General features: G+C 38.8%; 1 protein-coding gene across 3 annotated transcripts in view; it reads left to right on the forward strand.

Annotated features, from left to right (window-relative positions):
- pam (peptidylglycine alpha-amidating monooxygenase) overlaps window positions 1-18953 on the forward strand; it is a 68571-nt gene that overhangs the window by 25306 nt on the left and 24312 nt on the right. For all 3 annotated transcript variants that reach the window (XM_046861866.1, XM_046861864.1, XM_046861865.1), the window contains exons 6-14: window positions 1496-1587; window positions 1931-2014; window positions 3029-3077; window positions 3994-4061; window positions 4280-4360; window positions 4464-4540; window positions 7498-7601; window positions 8546-8733; window positions 10643-10702. In XM_046861866.1, coding sequence (XP_046717822.1) covers window positions 1496-1587; window positions 1931-2014; window positions 3029-3077; window positions 3994-4061; window positions 4280-4360; window positions 4464-4540; window positions 7498-7601; window positions 8546-8733; window positions 10643-10702 — 803 coding nt within the window. The remainder of the gene's footprint in view (window positions 1-1495; window positions 1588-1930; window positions 2015-3028; window positions 3078-3993; window positions 4062-4279; window positions 4361-4463; window positions 4541-7497; window positions 7602-8545; window positions 8734-10642; window positions 10703-18953) is intronic.

Here is an 18953-nt window from a genome sequence, read left to right on the forward strand (position 1 = left end):
CCGAGGATCATTGATGCACGCGTGAAGCGAAGGCTGGGCGTGTGGTCCGATCCAACAGACGAGCTTCTGTAACTACTGAAAAAGTGAATGCTGTTGATGCTTGACGGGTCACGTTCAGCAAAAGGGGACCAACACAATGTATGATTTATTATTAAGAGCCATACAAACATTCTTGACCAACATACAGGATATTTCAGAGATCATTAGATGGTTTGAGGCCCAGGACCAGTTTTCCCGGTGCTGATTGCATGCTTTAATGCATGTCATTGGTGAAATGTGTTTAGTTTTGGAGAATAAAACGTTTACGAGAATGGTTCTTGAACAACCATGGTGAGAAAAAAAAAAGCATTTCAGAATGCGAATGGCACACAAAAGTGAAAGAGCACATCAGGTTCCACTCCTGTCAGTTAACAGCTGCAATCGGAGGCCTAACTTGTCTTGTGTTGACTGTCAGGTTCGTGTTTGTAGTATAATAATGGAATGTTTTCTTAACACACTTCCAGCTTGCTTATATTCTCTCGTTCACATGCCACAGCCTGTTTGAGTCTTGACACAGCCTGTTTAAATCAGGCACCAGATCTATATTGTGGTAGCTCAGTGGTTAAGGCTTTGGGTTACTGATAGGAAGGTCAGGGGTTCAAGCCCCAGTACTGCCACTCTTGGGCCCCTGTCCAAGGTCCTTAACCCTCTGTGCTGTATCGTGGCTGATTCTTTCTTCATCGCTTTTGATATGCGAAGGAAGAATTTCACCGTGCTGTAAAGTACGTGAGACAAATAAAAAGCACCTTTACCTTTAAATCCAATACGACACTTTCGGGGGTGTGGTAGAACAGGTGATTTCACGAAGGTGCAGCTGAGAATCTGCAGCAATTATCTGATTCAATCATAAACAGAATCTCAAAGTAAAGTTTACAAAAGGACTTGCGCAATTGAGGACTGTGGCTGTTCCGAGAGTAAAAGCTACAGGTCTTGGAGTTTATTCCGGATCCGCTTTGCATTTATTTGTCGTTCGATCACGCAAGCGTTTTTTTTTATTTTTTGCACAAAATTCCTTGGGAACAACTAAATAAAAAATCTATTCACAGAGATGCAGTCTAGACTCAATACATTCGAGGTTTGAGGTTCCGACTTGAATTATATTTAGTGCCAGCACCTTCTCAGTGGCAAAAAAAAAAAAAATTTGTTTATTAACTCAAGCCCACATAGGACATTTTTCCAATTTTTCACATTTCTGACTGATGAAGTGCTGAGCGACGGTTTAACGGTAATTTTGTGGTGATAAGTGATTTTTTAGTTTATGCCTCTCACGGTTTTATATTCTAATTCTGTTTATGATGTAACATGTTTGCTGTCTGTGATCATTTCTAAACCCTTCAGGGCTCTGAGCATTATAGATTGATGGTGAATAATGAAACAGCAGCAGGTAGTTGTATTAAGAGATGCGCGTGTGTGTGTGTGTGTGTGTGTGTGTGTGTGTGTGTGTGTGTGTGTGCAGGAATTGTGGGACAGAACAGGGCACATGTGAGGATGAGGCCAAGATAATGTATGCCTGGGCAAGAAATGCTCCACCCACTAAGCTCCCTAAAGGTAATCTCTTTCTTCAGACTATGATCCATGTCCTTCTCTATCTTCCATTTATTAGTCTTTTTTTTATCCCCCTGTCCGTCTCTGTAACTCTTTTCAAACTGTCCCTTATATTATCAATGACTCCAGCAGAGATAGCAAACTTCTGAGATCATTAATAATCAGAGGATTTTCTCTAGACCATTGTAATTGCTCTCCACCGAGACAGAAACGAGAAACCACAAGGACAGTAATTGATTCTTCATCCATGATTTATTTCTTACCCTCAAGCTTTCTCTAGCTGTGTATATCTCATAGCGATTTGATCTCACCCTTCCTGCATCTTTCTTCTTTCTTTCCCACAAAGATGTCGGCTTCAGAGTCGGAGGAGATACCAGGATTACCTACTTTGTGCTGCAAATCCACTATGGTGATGTCCGTAGTTTTAAAGGTAGGTTTTTATGTAAAGTTTTTCCTGCCTGATTAATTTTTACTCGCGGGAGCAAAAGTATCGGGACACATCCGACTTTCCCAGGCTTGTGTGGTTCCTTCCAACAAACTGTCACCACAAAGCTGAAGGCACACAATTGTACGTGATGCAGTAGCATGAAATTTTCCCTTCACTTGATCTCGGAGACCCAAACCCGCTCCAGCATGACGATGCCCCTGCGCACAAAGCGAACACCACGAAGATGTGCTATGCGTTGGTTGGAGTGGAAGATCTCCAGCTATAAAGCTCCAACCCTAACATTTTTGGGATGAATTTTTCACACCGGCTGCACCCCAGGCCTCCTCACCTCACCTACATCCGTACCTGATTTTACTAACACTCACAAACCTAATGTAAACCCCACGGTCTAATGTGAACGCGATCCAGCCATCGCGTCTGCATTCGCGGGTCGACGTCACGCAAAACCCCGCCTTTGTAAACGAACAATTTTTGATTTCTGATTTAAAGCAAAGCCATGATAACGATAATACAGTGCATTAGCCCCCTTCCACACTCCTGTTAATGAGGTGTAGTGTTACAACTGTTCAGTTGTGAAGGATTTCTAACATCACTTTCTCTCTGGCCTTCATTCTGATCAGATCGTCTGTAAATTTCGGTGCACAGCAACCAAAAGATTCTGATAAAATAGGATAAGAATAGAGTCAAGCTTAGGAAACGGGTTGAAGCTCTATGAATAATTTTATCCGACCCAAAATCCCTCCCTCACCCCCCCCGGGGGCAAACCCCGTTCCAGTGTACAGGTAGATCCAGTGAAGTTTTTGACAACGCTGGGCTTTTGTACCATCACTTCTTTTTTTTTCTGGATACTTGAATTTGAAGAGCTGGCAATCTGGGGGCAAAACTGCTGATCCATGCATTATTCTCTCGACTGTGCTTTTGTTTTAAAACCAACACCGGCATCAAATTTTTGAGGATGAACGGTTTTGGGCTGATGTTGTCTTGCCTTTGTTCCAGATCACCATAAAGACTGCTCAGGACTTAATCTACAAATGACTTCCAAACCGTAAGTTTCTAATCCTCGTCCCATTTCTTTATGCCGTCATTGTTTCTTTTCGCATGACTGCATTCGAAAAGTTGTCCATTTTCAGAATTTCCTCTGGGATTGTAGTGTTTTATGTCGAACGACTGTGAAGACTTAATTGGAAATAATAACAAGGTTGGCAGAATTGGATCCATTTACGCAGTTGTTTTCCTACAAACTCGCCATGTATATTGACTGAAGTTGTAAAGGCTGTTAGATCCATCAACCTAGGGCAGTTTTTTCTTCCGTAAAGCATGTAATTATGGGTCTTGCATCAATTATCATGGTGTTGTGCCATTAATTGGGCAAAATGACTGAAGTAGCAATTTAAATATGGAGAAAAAAACATTTAAGAGCTTTAATGCTTTCATGCTTAATGTCGATGGTTTGCTTTACTTACTGACACACGGCAGGAGGTAAATTCACTGCTTCGGACTCGTATCCGTTTTATCGGCCCTTTTTTAAGAATATACGTACAAAGGTGAATTTCTTATCGCTGAGTAATGGCGCGGGTGCTGTCGTTAGCACTAAGTGACATTATAACAGAAGCGGATTATCGATCCGAGCGTCTGTCTGTTCCGGTCTGCTGTAAATGATGCCGACGAAGCGCCGATACACGAAGGAAAGATATTTGGTTACACATAAACGCCCATCATTTCTATGATTTCATCTAGAAACACAAATCCGTCGTTTTTCGAAACGGTTTAAAAAAGCTGCACAAATCCACATTGAAATAATCTCTGTGCATTCTTCAAGCTCGTTACGGGATTACGGTTTCGCCAAACGAAGTGCGAACTCATTTTCCTTCAAGATTTTGCCGTTCAGATGAACATTAAATGCGTTGTGAAACGATGCGATCGAGGTTTATCTGATGTCCTTTTCCTTTTTTTCTTTCTAGACAGCCCTTTATTGCTGGCATGTACCTGATGATGTCTGTGGACACAGTCATCCCTCCAGGAAAGACAGGTACGCCAAGGAGCGGCCTACCAATTTGACACTCCGAAACTGTTTCTATTTGAGGCGGAAACCATTTAAAGAGCGAATCAAACTGCTAAACACATGCGACCTGGTTATTTCAGGATTTAAACTGAGAATCCTTCAAAATCATTTGCAAAACCTGGTATTTTAATGACTTATATCTTATCTAAATCCTATATATATTTTTTTCTTTTGTTTTCTTACAGTAACCAATGCTGACATCGCTTGCACGTACTCATCATACCCCATGTACCCGTTTGCCTTCAGAACCCACACACATCGCCTCGGTGAGTTCTCATTATGCATTAAGTCTCAAACCGAATGATTTCAATTGCAGTATTTTTCAACAGACTGGAATATCATTGAAATATTTTCATGGGTGTTCCTCAGGTAAAGTCGTTAGTGGTTACAGGATTCGAAACGGACAGTGGTCTTTGATTGGCCGGCAGTCTCCACAGTTACCACAGGTACCTCCAAATGTGATGCAGCATCCTGTACTACTACTGTTACTTACCCTGGTTATTTTCCTACTTAAACAACCGAATCTCTTTTCATTCTTCTATAGTGTATATCTATAGTTTTATTTGATCAAGAATAACATTTTCTCAAAGTACTGAGAAAGAATGAAACACACATTTCCATTTATAATGAAAGTCTAGAGGTATGTAAGCATATACGTAACAAAATTCATTTTAGAAATGTATTTCTGTATTTAACATTTTTTCATTTTTGGTGCAAACTGAAAATGAAAATTTTTAATTATATACTATACAATTATTATACTTAATATATATATATTTCCAACAGTAGTTTTAATATTTAAATGACACACTCATTTTAACGCTTTTTAATATGCAAAATTTAAATGAAAGGTATAGCAAAAAAAATAAAAGGTAGCAGAACAGTGATTTTAATGTATTTTTTAATGCATTCAATGCATTAAAAATTAAAGATGTTTGAAAAAATGCGTTTCCGTTTAACACACTGCGTCGCATGTAGTTTAACGGACGTGGATTTGAAAATACATCCCGAACTGACCACGCCCACTCTCTGCAAACGTACATTTAACTGCAGAAATGCGTTGCCATTTTAAATGTTGCATTTTAAATAGAATTTTGCTCCTTATATGATTCCACATAGAGGCAGTTGTTGGGGCAGACGGTTTATATTTAAAGTCTAGACAATAAAATGACATAGAATTATGACAATAGAATATTTGTTACAATAACAGTGCACTTCGCACTAAACAAATTGTTATACAGCAAACTGCCATAGTTACTTACCTAAAGGTTGTGTGATTTCTACGCAAATTGTTGCACGTCTATAGTGTTGTTTTCATGAAAAGAATATCGACAACTTTTCCATGTACTAAAAAACATCATACCATATGGAAGTCTAGAGGCAATTGCTGGATTCTATAAAATTCTGTGCATGTCCTGCTCATGTTCACTCGGTGTCCTTTGAAGCTTCGCTAATTTTCGCCTGGATTTTATGCTAGCATAAAACCGCCATGGCATGCTAGCTAGGTGTTCTATTGCTAGCATAAAATCCAGTGTTTCCTGCTTCATGCATAATATTTCCCAGGATTCACCGTGATCCAACTGTTGATAAAGCCCTTAATGAAGATCACTGAATAAATAATTTCGATTATAATCGCTATTGATTTTATTGTTGCCTTGAAAAAAAAAACCTTGAGGCATTTGCATTTTGATTGAGGATTCGCTTGTCTTTCGGAGTTAAAGTCCAGGATTAAATGTCTGGCGTTTTACGTCTACATAAAGAGTCAGTTTTTGAATTCAAGGTGATTTTTTTAATTGATTTTTTATTATAATTGAATGAAGGAAAGCACAGTGTGACTCATTTGCTCTGAATGCTGCACAAGTTCTTTATTGTGATCAAAACTCCGTTGGTCTTCGTGCACATCATCTATTTACATACATACAGTACTTTTTAAAAATCATTGAAATGATAGACATGATAGAAGTTTTTGCTACTGCTGATTTGAGGAAATCTCATCAGTTTCGTGTCAGAATAAATATTGTACATTTGTACTGTAGGATCAGACCCTTCCCCACTGATCTAGAAGGGTCTCCTGATTATGGTTATAATGCCTTTTTATTTCCTTAAGAAATCTCCTCAAATCCATGTTTCACTCTCATTACTTTTATTTGATCATCGGAAATCATAAAAAAAGAGGCAGAGGGATGGGGGAACAAAAAAGCTGGAGCTAAAATCCATTTCTAATGCCCTTGAGCCAGCAGGCTTTGTGACACAGATCCAAAAATTGTAAAATATTCAGTACAGTTAAAACATCTCCGTTTCGTAAGTTTTTAGGTTCTCGGTTTTTGACGCTCGTCATAGAAGAAGTCACAGTGTATAAAATCATTGCAGTCATTCGTTGAACACGTCAAACACTTCAGATTTTAGATCTTTTATGATTTTCAATATTCGGCTCAAATTGCGACACTGTGAGTTTGAAATCAGACATGTTGCAGCACCACAGGGGGTTAAGGGATTTGCTTAAGTGACCCTAGCATTAGCGGCAGCTTAGCGACACCGGGGCTCGAACCCTACACCTTCTGATCAGTAACCTCTGAGCTGCAACTTCCCCAAATAAGTAATGTACAAAAAACAACTCTGTCGCCCAAAGTGAAAGCAGATAATCAATGAAAAATATATTAATTCAGATCACAAAATAAATTCGTAACACCAGCGATTATCAAGTTACGATTGTTTTGTTGTTTTGAGGTCGGATTTTCTATTCAACAAATCAAAGGAAGAGGAGATGTGATGGCGTAACACCATCTCTTGAGCAAACAGGGGTTTGATTTGCACAAGAACTGCAAACTGCACCCTCACCGGCAGCAACGCGACCCAAATATCCGTCTGCGCTGTTTCAGGAAGTCTAAACAAATGTTTGCTTTCTGAGGTAAAAAAAAAACAGGAGGTGAAGTGCAAACTCACGAAACACAAAAAAATATCGCACTTTTCCAAATAGGATGCGTGGAGCGTTTTTCAGGGCATTTCCACCTTCGCACGTCCAAGCGCTTCCTTTCTTCTACCCCTGACTTTCTGTGATGTTTTTTTCCCCCCAATACTTTTCACAGAGCTGCGACTTCATACGTATGAAAAGAATTTCATTCACGAGTCTCCTTAAATGAATCTTAGCTCAACCATGAAATTGCCTTTACCTTCACAAAAGGTTTTTTTTCCCCCTGGTTTATTTTGAAAAGACGCACCATGCTTACAAAAAAAAAAAAGCAATCCAGGTGTTTTATAGATACGTATTATTCTATATGGTTTTCTCAGATCCATATTGTCTGCTGGGATGTAATTGTCAAAACACAGTGAAGTGAAAAGTCTTTGCCTCAGCAGTGCTTTTTTATTTCTTTAAGAAGAAGTAGCAGCTGTGTGTTTGTTGCAGGCATTTTATCCGGCCAGCAACGCCATCGACGTGCGATATGGAGACCTTCTGGCTGCTCGCTGTGTCTTCACAGGAGAGGGAAAGACGACTAAGACGCAAATCGGGTGAGTTGAAGTCGTATTTTTTGATGCAATTATTCTAATATTTTAATCGCATGATGCAATTTCTGGTCGTAAATGGAAATGAATAGGTTTGTAGCTTGGAGTATGTGTGTGTGTGTGTGTGTGTGTGTGTGTGTGGGTGGACCCGTGTCTTCATCTTTTGCACTGAGATACACATCAGCCAAGTGTGTGACAGGTGGTCATTAGTGCTGCTCGCTGACCAACCCAGTGTGGTTTCTTGTCACAGCTCCTCCTTGGTTACTCTGTGTGTGTGTGTGTGTGTGTGTGTGTGTGTGTGTGTGTGTGTGTTATAAGTGTGTGTGCGTGCGAGCTCTAGTGTGTTTGCAGAACCGTCAAGCACAAAAGAAAGTTGTCTCCAGGGTAACATGCATTTTTCATGATTCTCTTCTGTGACTGGGTCCACATGTGTGCTCGGGGTGTGTGTTTGCGTGTTCGCATGTTACGCGGGTCTGCCTCCCCGTTCTTGTTGCCATGGTGATTCCGGACGTGCACAAAGGCGGAGAACGCAATCCCATGGGAAGCAACCCGGAGTACCACTCCAACACACACACACACACACACACACACACACACACACACACACACACACATTCGTTTGCTTTTAGCGAAGACGCGATTTGAAAAGGGAGTGACGGAGTGATGAAAAGATGATGAAGAAAACGTTCAAACTCTGTTCGCTGGTTCTTCAGCTCAGATTAGGAAAGGATTTTTTAGATATATACCTTTTACTTAACTAAATAGACTGAACATAATTACTAGGTCACATGACCATAACACGTATGTTCTCCAATCCTGTGTCAGAAACTTGATAACTTCCTTGGGAACGTCACCTCTCTAACAAGTTCTGTCTAACAATCAGGTGAGAGTAAAAACAACCTCATTCAAGAAAAAGTGTGTATATGTGATGGCTATTTTTTTTTTTCCAGCGGCACTTCCAACGACGAGATGTGTAACTTCTACATGATGTACTATATGGACAGCAAGCACGCCGTGCCTTACATGGACTGCATGGACCACGGCAGCAGCAGTCTGTTCCGGAACATCCCTGACGAAGCCAACGTCCCCATCGTCGTAACGCCAGACCAGATGATGGTGCACGGCTCAGAGAATAAAGGTACACACCGATTCCCTTCTGTGTTTTAATTCATTTAGTGCTGAATAGAATAGTGTCTAATTGGACAATCCAGCAGGGACTTTCTGTCATGGTCTAGTGACTTTCTTGAGCAAGTAAAGTGACCCTCAGGAAGAATGGCGCCTTTCTTAAAAAAGAATTAAAGAAAATGAAGATCATATAAAGTACACTATATTGGCAAAAGTTTGCGGACACCTGCTTATCTGCTTTTTGAACATCAGATTTCACATGTAGTCCCAATTTTCTCCTATAAATCCCTACACTCTTCATAGAAGATGTTCCACTAGATTTTGGAGGGACATTTCTGCTCATCCAGGGTGTTATTAAAGTAAAATCAGGTACTGATGTAGATGACGTGAGGAGGCACAAGTAGGGTTGATATCAGAGCTGTATAACAACCCATGCAAAGCAGATCTTCACAGAGCTCGCTTTGTGCACTGGAGCATGGAACAGGTTTGGGTTTACAAGTTTGAGTGAAAGCAAAAAAAAACGCATCCAAAGACGTCCTGCACAATCGTGTGCCTCCAGCATTGTGGTAACAGTATGGAGAAGAACCACTTATGGCAGGAAAGGTCAGGTGTCCACAAACTTTTGGCAATAAAGTGTATATAAAATTTACTCTAATTTTTTCATTTGTAAAATGTTTGTGTTTTTTTGGGACATGATGAGGTTACATACATAATGGTGTTTATTAGTATGAAGAAAAAAACAATGAATTTCAAATACAAAATAGAAATGTGTTTTAATATCCTGCACAATGATGGATGTTAAAGTACGTAAGCAGTTAAAATCCCATTACGCACAATTAAGGTGTAACTTGCGCATGTCTGAAACATTTTCGTCACGTATTAGACTCGCGTATGAGCACAGTTTTCCTGAAGTGTTGCCATTTATTTATTTCCCTTTTTTTAGGTTTATTGATCCAAAATGTGTCATATACATTTCTTCTATATTTTTGTGTGATGTTCTGAACATCGTGGCTTTAAGACGTTAGAGGGATCGTTTTTACGAATGTTTATCCACACCTTTCATTTCGGCTTTAAAAAGATAAAAAGATCGTTAGTTTCGTTTCTCACTTGACAGACAGTTTTGGGTCAAATATGCAAATTTATAGTCATTTACCCTATTCACGTGTAATAATATATGGAGGTGTGACGTGAGGTAGAGACACGCACTCCCGTGGGATCCGACGCAAACTAACGGGAGATTCAAATCATTTGCAGGACTCCCGCAAAAAAGTCTTAAAAATATAATAACAAAAACGCAAGTGAAACTAGAAAGTAGCAGGAAGAAAGCAGTCGGTGCACTGAAAATTAAAATACTTACACATTTTACCTGCGGGTTTTAAGAAAATACGATTTTTGCGGAAGGATTGAAGAATCCGTCCCGTGCTGGTCTTTGGGGTTGTTTTTCTTTGATTGAATCATAAATTTTGTTAAAGACCAAGAGCTCAAATCTGGCCAAAGATTGAACTTTTTTTCCAGCTTTCTAGAAGATATTCCACACTGATGGTTGAAAAACTATGAAATGAATATTTTGCACACCCAGAACTTCTGTATGGAGCAGAGCAGCAGAAATGTTCTGTGCTGAATTGGGCAAAATATCTCCACCATGAATAGGCATTACAGGATAGGATTCCCAACGCATCTCCCGAACTCTTCTAGTCATTTTAGTGGCGCTGATAATTACATCGCAATTACAATTTCAAAGATGTAAATCTTGTTAAACAGCATACTCCTAAAAACCAGATTCTGAACATCCATTCTACGGTTGCCTGTGAGTCACTGCTGCTCTGATTGCATTACATGCAAATCAGGCTCATTTCTAGGTCATTTGATGGTTTCTCTCTCTCTTTCTCTCTTTCTTTCTCTCTCTCTCCTCGTTCTCAAAGACGGCAAAGACGACACCGCGCTCCAGCAACCCAAGAGGGAGGAGGAGGCTCTGGATCAGGGTGAGTAGACTTTCAGAGTGATGACAGATTACTGCGCTAATGAGAAACCGAGCGATGACGATGATCATAGACTGAAACGCATCATTATTCCCTCTGGGATAAAAATTAAAAAAAGAAGAATCGAATGTTAAGTCGAATCACAAGGTGCAATTAGAAATGGAGAAGATGAAGGATTCTGCAGTGGCTATTAGCGGCCATTCAGCTGTGCATCTCACGGTAGTTTTAGAGCTTCTCCTTTTTTTCTGCCTCCAGGCTGTGAGATTAAATGATTAAAAATATAACAAAATTTATATCCAAGGTGAAGCGGTGTTGCTCTGGAAACCACTCTGGTGCATGAGGATGCAGAAACTCTCCCCAAGGAGCTTATGTTTAGATTTTTTTTTGCTCTTTGAGGAGACTCGGGACAGATTGATGTCTTCAAATCTCGTTGTGTGTACGGATTCGGCTGCTGGGTTTTAAGCATCACTTTGAGGTTTGAGGTTTAGAGATGGGAAAGCAAAGAGGGAAGTCTATTTTTAATCCTTTTTTAAAATCTTTCCTTTTATGTTCTTTTCCCGGTCCCTGTTTCCCAGATGAGCTAAAGATAACCAGAGATAAGAGTGGCACGAATGCAGATCAGGCCAGCGTGCTTTGATGTTGTAAAGCTGGCATCTGCATTGTGAACTGTTTTTTTTTTTAGGAATGGTTTCAGGATGTGGGCCTTTTAATCCTCGCACACCTGCTGAGCGCTCGCTCCAGGCCGAGAACACAGCGGCATCACCGTGTAATCAGCATAACCGAGACGACTTCTGATCGCTTGTTGCTAATGCGGCAAAAACTCAAGGACGGCGCTGCAGAATGGGAATATACGATGTACTACTATATAGAGGCATATTTTTTAATAAGACAGGGTTATGCAGATACAGTAACCCTCTATAACAGGGTTATGCAGATACAGTAACCCTCTATAACAGGGTTATGCAGATACAGTAACCCTCTATAACAGGGTTATGCAGATACAGTAACCCTCTATAACAGGGTTATACAGATACAGTAACCCTCTATAACAGGGTTATGCAGATACAGTAACCCTCTATAACAGGGTTATGCAGATACAGTAACCCTCTATAACAGGGTTATGCAGATACAGTAACCCTCTATAACAGGGTTATGCAGATACAGTAACCCTCTATAACAGGGTTATACAGATACAGTAACCCTCTATAACAGGGTTATGCAGATACAGTAACCCTCTATAACAGGGTTATACAGATACAGTAACCCTCTATAACAGGGTTATGCAGATACAGTAACCCTCTATAACAGGGTTATGCAGATACAGTAACCCTCTATAACAGGGTTATGCAGATACAGTAACCCTCTATAACAGGGTTATGCAGATACAGTAACCCTCTATAACAGGGTTATGCAGATACAGTAACCCTCTATAACAGGGTTATACAGATACAGTAACCCTCTATAACAGGGATATTCAGATACAGTAACCCTCTATAACAGGGTTATACAGATACAGTAACCCTCTATAACAGGGTTATGCAGATACAGTAACCCTCTATAACAGGGTTATGCAGATACAGTAACCCTCTATAACAGGGTTATGCAGATACAGTAACCCTCTATAACAGGGTTATACAGATACAGTAACCCTCTATAACAGGGATATTCAGATACAGTAACCCTCTATAACAGGGTTATACAGATACAGTAACCCTCTATAACAGCTCCGGTCTTGTTGCCCACTCTTGGGTTCTTTGGTAAGACCCTTAACCCTCTGTGCTCCAGGGCGCCGTATCTTGCGTTCTGACACCAGCTTCATGCGACAAGTAAGAGCTCATGTGTCTCTTTTACTTGTACCTTTTTCTAAATCGTCTATAATTTCTAGCCATAAGTTTGTATAAGTGAATATAAAATTTCGATTGATTGAACCTTTGACTTATTGCCAAGTCATGAGGTAATGAGATCAGTTTCGAGCATTGCCAAGCTGACACTGGTGGGCCCTTGAGCCCTGGGTGAGGGCGTCTGCCAGATGCAGTAAATGTACTTCTCTTTTATTATTTGGCTGTCCTTCAAATAATAACAAATACTATCAGAGGGCATTGTTATGCTTTTGATTGTTATGCATATGATCATTACAGCATTAAATCAAGGAATTTCTGTGCAATTGATGATGAATACATCGATGTGCCGAAGGGCGTGATGCGTAATTTAAATGATCTTATGCAATAGAAACCCTGTTTTTAAATCCCCCCCACACACTGATTGCGTGAGTTAAATTGGCACCAGCTGAATGCCGAGCGTCGTTGTAAGGGAGTAAAAGAGCTCCGAGGGTAGAGAACGTCCTGGCCTGTGAACAGGGACAGACTGTGTTTGTGTGTTTATAAACCATCAGATTTCACTAGTGACCCTTCTGAGAGTCATCCTCCATTCGTGCCACATGTTTTTCTTACAAAATGCCGCATTTCTTACCAGCTGCAGGGAAGACGCCTGGTACTGTACATGCCAAGCAGCATTCGGACGTGTTCAGATCAAACAATAACTGGGAATATTAAAGGAGTTTCTTGTGGATTACGAGATGAAATGGAAGTAGTTGAATGTCAATACTGAGATTAAAAGACCCCTACTGTCATGAAAGCTACACATTTTTCGGTTATGGAAATGAGAGTTTTCGTTTAATTGGGATTTTAGTTCACTTTGTGCCGTCACCAAAATTCATAATTTCTTCAGAAATTGGGTTTGGTCTGGTGGCAAGTGGTTTAAATGAAATAAAGAAGCTTGATAACGAATCTTTCATGTTATTGTACAACTGTCTTCCCTGTTTTTAATTGCCAGCCATGGGGTATAAGATTAGGACATTGGTGAAGCTAAAAACTCATGCAGACTATAGACTCAAAAAACCTAAATTTCACACACTTTCTATTGTTTATCAGCAAAAAGCTCTTCAAAATGTCTTTCTGACAGATTTTAAAAAATGTATGTATAAACAACAATAATCATTTCTGTTGCTATTTATTGTTTTTCTTTTAAGATTTGTTAACTGGGATTGTACTGGTGTGAGATACAAATATATTAAATGCATCAACACATTTGTTTTTCCATTATAAATATTAACAAATAAATACACGATATATATAAATAAAACACCCTCCCACTCAGTATTTTGTAATATCAATAAAAAAAATTTAAACAAAAGTAAAAATACAAAGATCAATGATAAATATATACGTAAATGTAACTAATAATAAAAAGTCCAAAAGTAAAAACAGAAAAAATAATACAAATAGAATTATAAAAAAAACCCAATAATGATAAAAATTAATAAAAATATAAAAAATCTTTTTTTTATCATTATTTCTGATTCGTGAATATGCAAATCACAAATCAGAAATAATGATTAATAATAATAAAGATCAATGATAAATATATATGTAAATGTAATTAATAGCAAAAAGTCCAACAGTAAAAAGAGAATAAAGAGAAGGACAAAAAACTAAAATGCTAAAAATACAAAGGAAATATAAAAAAAAATGTAAATGTTTGTACATTTTTTATTTATCATTATTTCTGATTTGTGAATATGCAGATCACAAATCAGAAATAATAAATAATAATAATAATAAAAAAACAATAATGATAAAAATACAAAGATTTGAAATAAATATAAGTAAATGTAACTAATAATAAAAAGTCCAGAAGGAAAAACAAACAAAAAAACTAAAATTATAAAAATACAAAGAAAAAAAAACCAAAAACAATAATGCTAAAAAGAAAAAGAAACAATAATGATACATAAAAATAAAAAAAAATAAAAAAACAATAATGATAAAAATACAAATATTAATGATAAATATAAGTAAATGTAACTAATAAAGTAAAAACAGAAAAAAGAGAAGGAAACAAAAAAAAATTTAATATATGTAAATATGTAAATTGTCGGTCAGTAGGGTTTAACAGTGTTAAAGAAAAAAGGTCCTAATAAAAGGTTTGTTGTTTTATGAGAAAACAATATTTTTTCAGCAGTACTATAGTACAGCTGTGTTGTAATATTTTGACTGAAGCCCAAATATGTTCTTATTCCCTCTGTGCCCTGAAATAAAATGTAATGGATAATCAGCTCTACACGCTAGTGCTCTGAACGCATAGTGTGGAACGTTATTTGAGATTCTTCCACAGAGAAGGTGCGGCTCTTCCCCACAGTCTAGTGTTTTCTGCTTACGAATGCGCTTCCTTGTATGTTGACTAAAATGTTAGACCGCGTGCACTGCCATTAAAGCAAATTTGCTGTCTGAAGCTCAGTAGTAGCAGCGAGGGAGAAATGCAGCAGCGTTACACCCAATTTAACATCAAATGAGATGCGTCTAGTTTGATTTTCGAATCTTGTAATGTTTGAGTTTTAGTCACTACCCAATTACCTCCAGAGAGCTCGTTTTGTAGGTGGCGTTATGTGATGGAACACATTTAGACAGGACGCAGATCATCTCCCTGGTTGGATTTATTGCTGTTTAGAGAAAAAGGGCTCTAAATATGTTGATCTTAAACCCGGTGACTGGAAGAACAGATCGATATTTATGTGCACTTTTTCATTATTGCTCGTTATTTTCATTCTCCCAGACCAGAAGCGCAGCGGGGAAAAAAGCGTGTGGAGAATCACTCCAAAACAAAGTTGACCCGTCTTTAAAAAGTTGCATAAGAGCTTTGGACTGAAATCGCTGTTGTTATCGCGCCGACACCATGCGCAGATCCCCACCTACACACCCAGTGTTTTTTTGTGCCTACGGTCATCGTCTGAGTCACACACACACACACACACACACACACACACACACACACACACACACACACACACACACTGCTGAAACACTAATTCACACAAATTCTAAGAGTCGGGCTGCAGATAGATAGATAGATAGATAGATAGATAGATAGAGATAGAGAGATAGATAGATACTATTGCTAGCACTAGGTTAGCATAGGAATATGTACAGTCTATGTACAACTATACACAAGTTAAACACAATATATGTACAGATGATAGAGATTTATATATATATATGGCAATAAACATATAATAAATACCGTATAATTAAATAGAATCATATTATTATGTACATAATAATATTCTGAAGTCTAGATCTAGAACGTGTGTGGAGCAGAACTGCATAATGATTACTGCAGTCATCAGTGTCCTATCAGTGTAGTGTGGAGTAGAGTAGGGTGATGGTTAATGGTGGATAAGATCTCGCCCAGTGTGCGCATAATCCGAGATATTCCCTTCATTCTTCATTGCTTCATTGCTTCATTTTCTGTTCTTTCTGCAGGCAGAGTAAATGCTGTCGCTGCTCAGCTGTAATGTTTGAACAGGCCACACTGTAAGCAAACACAATAAACCATTCAGTGATCCACAAACATACACTTTATTTCCTGAAGTATTGGGTCACCTGGTCATAAATACGTATGTGATTTTTTAGGCATTTTATTCCACATTTATTCCCAATTTGCTCTTATAATTCCCTCCACTCTTCTGGGAAGATGTTCCACTAGATTTTGGAGTGTGTTTATGGATATTTGTGTTCATCAGCCACAAGGGTGTTATGAAAGGCAGGTACTGATGTAGGTGAGGAGATCTGGGGTGCAGTCAGCGTTCACATTCATCACAAAGGTGTTCAGTAGGGATGAGATCAGAGCTCTATAGCAGCAAGATCTTCCTCTCCAAAGCATGTAAACCAGATCTTCAAGGAGCTCACTTTGTGCACAGGGGCATCGCCATGCTGGAGCAGGTTTGGGTTTCCAAGTTCAAGTGAATGCAGAGTTTTATTATAGCGCCATCTAAAGACGTCCTGTACAACTGAGTGCCTTCAGCTTTGTGGTAACAGTTTGGAAAAGAACCACGTATAGCAGGAAATGTCACATGACCCAATACTTTTGGCAATATAGTGTATATAATGTATACCTTGTTCACTTTTGAGCCTGCATGTAAGACAGAATTATTATGGGATGTCTGCAGTTATGAGAAGATTAGCGTTAGTATTAGAACATCAAACAGTGAATTGATGGAAAAAGCAGCTGCACACATACACATGAGCAGTTATTAAACTAGTTTAACTTGTCAGTTTGTTCTCGCAAGGATTTTGTTATGGGTGCAGTGAAGAAGGGCTTCTTCTCACGTCCCATATGCTTCACTGCCACACTGCTTCGCTCTGTTGCTATGGTGTCTTCAAATCAAAAAGTCACGGTCTGGAAGCTTGACATCCTCATTGGTCAGCAAAGATGTGCTTCTTCTTTGCCTCCGTTGGCTACCATCTATTTATACCTCCTACAGTGACACTTTCTATTCCCTTTGATCGGCGCACATAGCGGAGTCCTTTTAGAGTTTACCGTCGCGTATTTGAGACGTCCTTCATCTACGCTGAAATCGTGCACGCTCGAATTCGATTCCTGCAGCTGTTGCAGCTCATTTCTTCTTTTGTTATATTACTGTAGACAAAGCCTCTCATCTGGTTTCCCCAAACCAAATAATGTGTTTAACAGACTAAGGAAGATCTTTCGACTAACGGTTCAGTAAATCTTAAACCTGGAGGCTTAAAAGAATGCATTCCTGAGATTTGTACTAATTCAGTCAGTGTCTTGTTTTCGGAGCGGTGATGAATCAGAGACGCTAAGTAATCTCTGAGGATTAGAAGAGATGCGAGCCCATCTGCCTCTTGCTTTGTTATCGCCCAGCGCATCCTCATTAGCCTTTCACAGCTCAGGATTACCGAATAACTAATAGAAGCTGCTTTGTTTAATATTAAACCCCGACTGTAACATTCATCCGGGAACGAGATTAGAGAGATAAATCCAGTTTAACCGTGGTGCAGTGGCGGACGAAGTACACAAACCATGTATTTGAGTTAAAGTAGAGATGCACTCTGTAAAATATTACTCCAGTTAATTCAAAGTGTTAAAGTCAAAGTGCTCCATCTAAACCTTTCAGTAAAAGTATTCGCAAATGTACTTATTATTTATTGTGGCTGTAATGTTCCTATTATCATTTTTGTCACATGACTCTGCTTAATCAACTCAGTTTATGTGAAAAGACTCGAATGTGACTCTCAGCACACTGATCTATTAGTAGAATGATATTAATGAGTCACTGTATGATATCCATTAAAATTATCATGAGTCCAAAAGCTTATTTTTCCCCTTTTGATAAAAAAAAAAAAAATCACGCAAATAAGGTCACGTGTGTCGTGGCAAATTCTGGAGTTTCTTTATCATTTATTCCTCTCTAAATGTTCTGCTTGATGTTGAACTGATGCTGAACTGTATGTTGGTGATCAGTAAATACACCAAGCGCCAATCAAAACAAGTTGACTTGCAGTTCCACCAGTTACGGTTTTATCTCCCTAAAAGGAAATACTTCAGTAAAGTACTGATGTGTGAAAAAGCTACTTCAGTGCAGTAACGAATAACATTTCCTTCCTCACTGTCCTCCACTGCTCTGGTGTTAATGTGTACGAGACCCCTAACGGGAACAGCGAAAGAAGAAGACAAACATTGTTATATACACAATACAACTTGCAGTGAAATGTAAAAAGGCTTTGTTCAGACTTGGTATTAAGATCTGTCTCAGGAGATTGGAACCAAAGTGGACAGCATTAGTAAATACATTTCTGCATGGAATCACTATTTTCTCTGAAGCCTCCTGTCTGCATTAAAACCTGACGAATTACCAGTGCCACCAGATTTACGTTTTTTTTAAATGGAATTGAGCTGCAGATCGATTCCTCTTTCCATCATCAACACGAGCTTTGCTTATTATTGCAATATCACCTCTCTCGAGTTTCTTATTAACAACCCAGAAATACGAATAAACACCCAATGCATAGAGATTATGTGTAGAACCCAATCCCCTCAGATTAGATCTTTATGACTAAAATGATGATTTTAGTCATAAAGATCTAATCTGAGGGGATTGGGTTCTACACATAATTCAACAGTATGTGGTTCATTAACAAGAAATGTGCTCTATTTAAATTGTGGTTATAAATGTAGAGATGCAGTGGCATACAGAAGTGTTTAAAAAGTGTGTGTTTTTTTAAGTTGGTTTGGTGTCCACTACTATTTGTGGGTATTGGGATGCTTTTTGGTGGATTTGGCAACCTCACTACTAAATAAACAGTGGAGACTCATTGGAGATGCATAAAAATACCAGGTGTGAACAGTTACAGTGGATATAAAGTCTACACAGCTCTTAGTGCAGGTTTTTATGGCG

Source organism: Silurus meridionalis, chromosome 11, assembly GCF_014805685.1.
Source record: "Silurus meridionalis isolate SWU-2019-XX chromosome 11, ASM1480568v1, whole genome shotgun sequence".
NCBI classification, from domain to species: Eukaryota; Metazoa; Chordata; class Actinopteri; order Siluriformes; family Siluridae; genus Silurus; species Silurus meridionalis.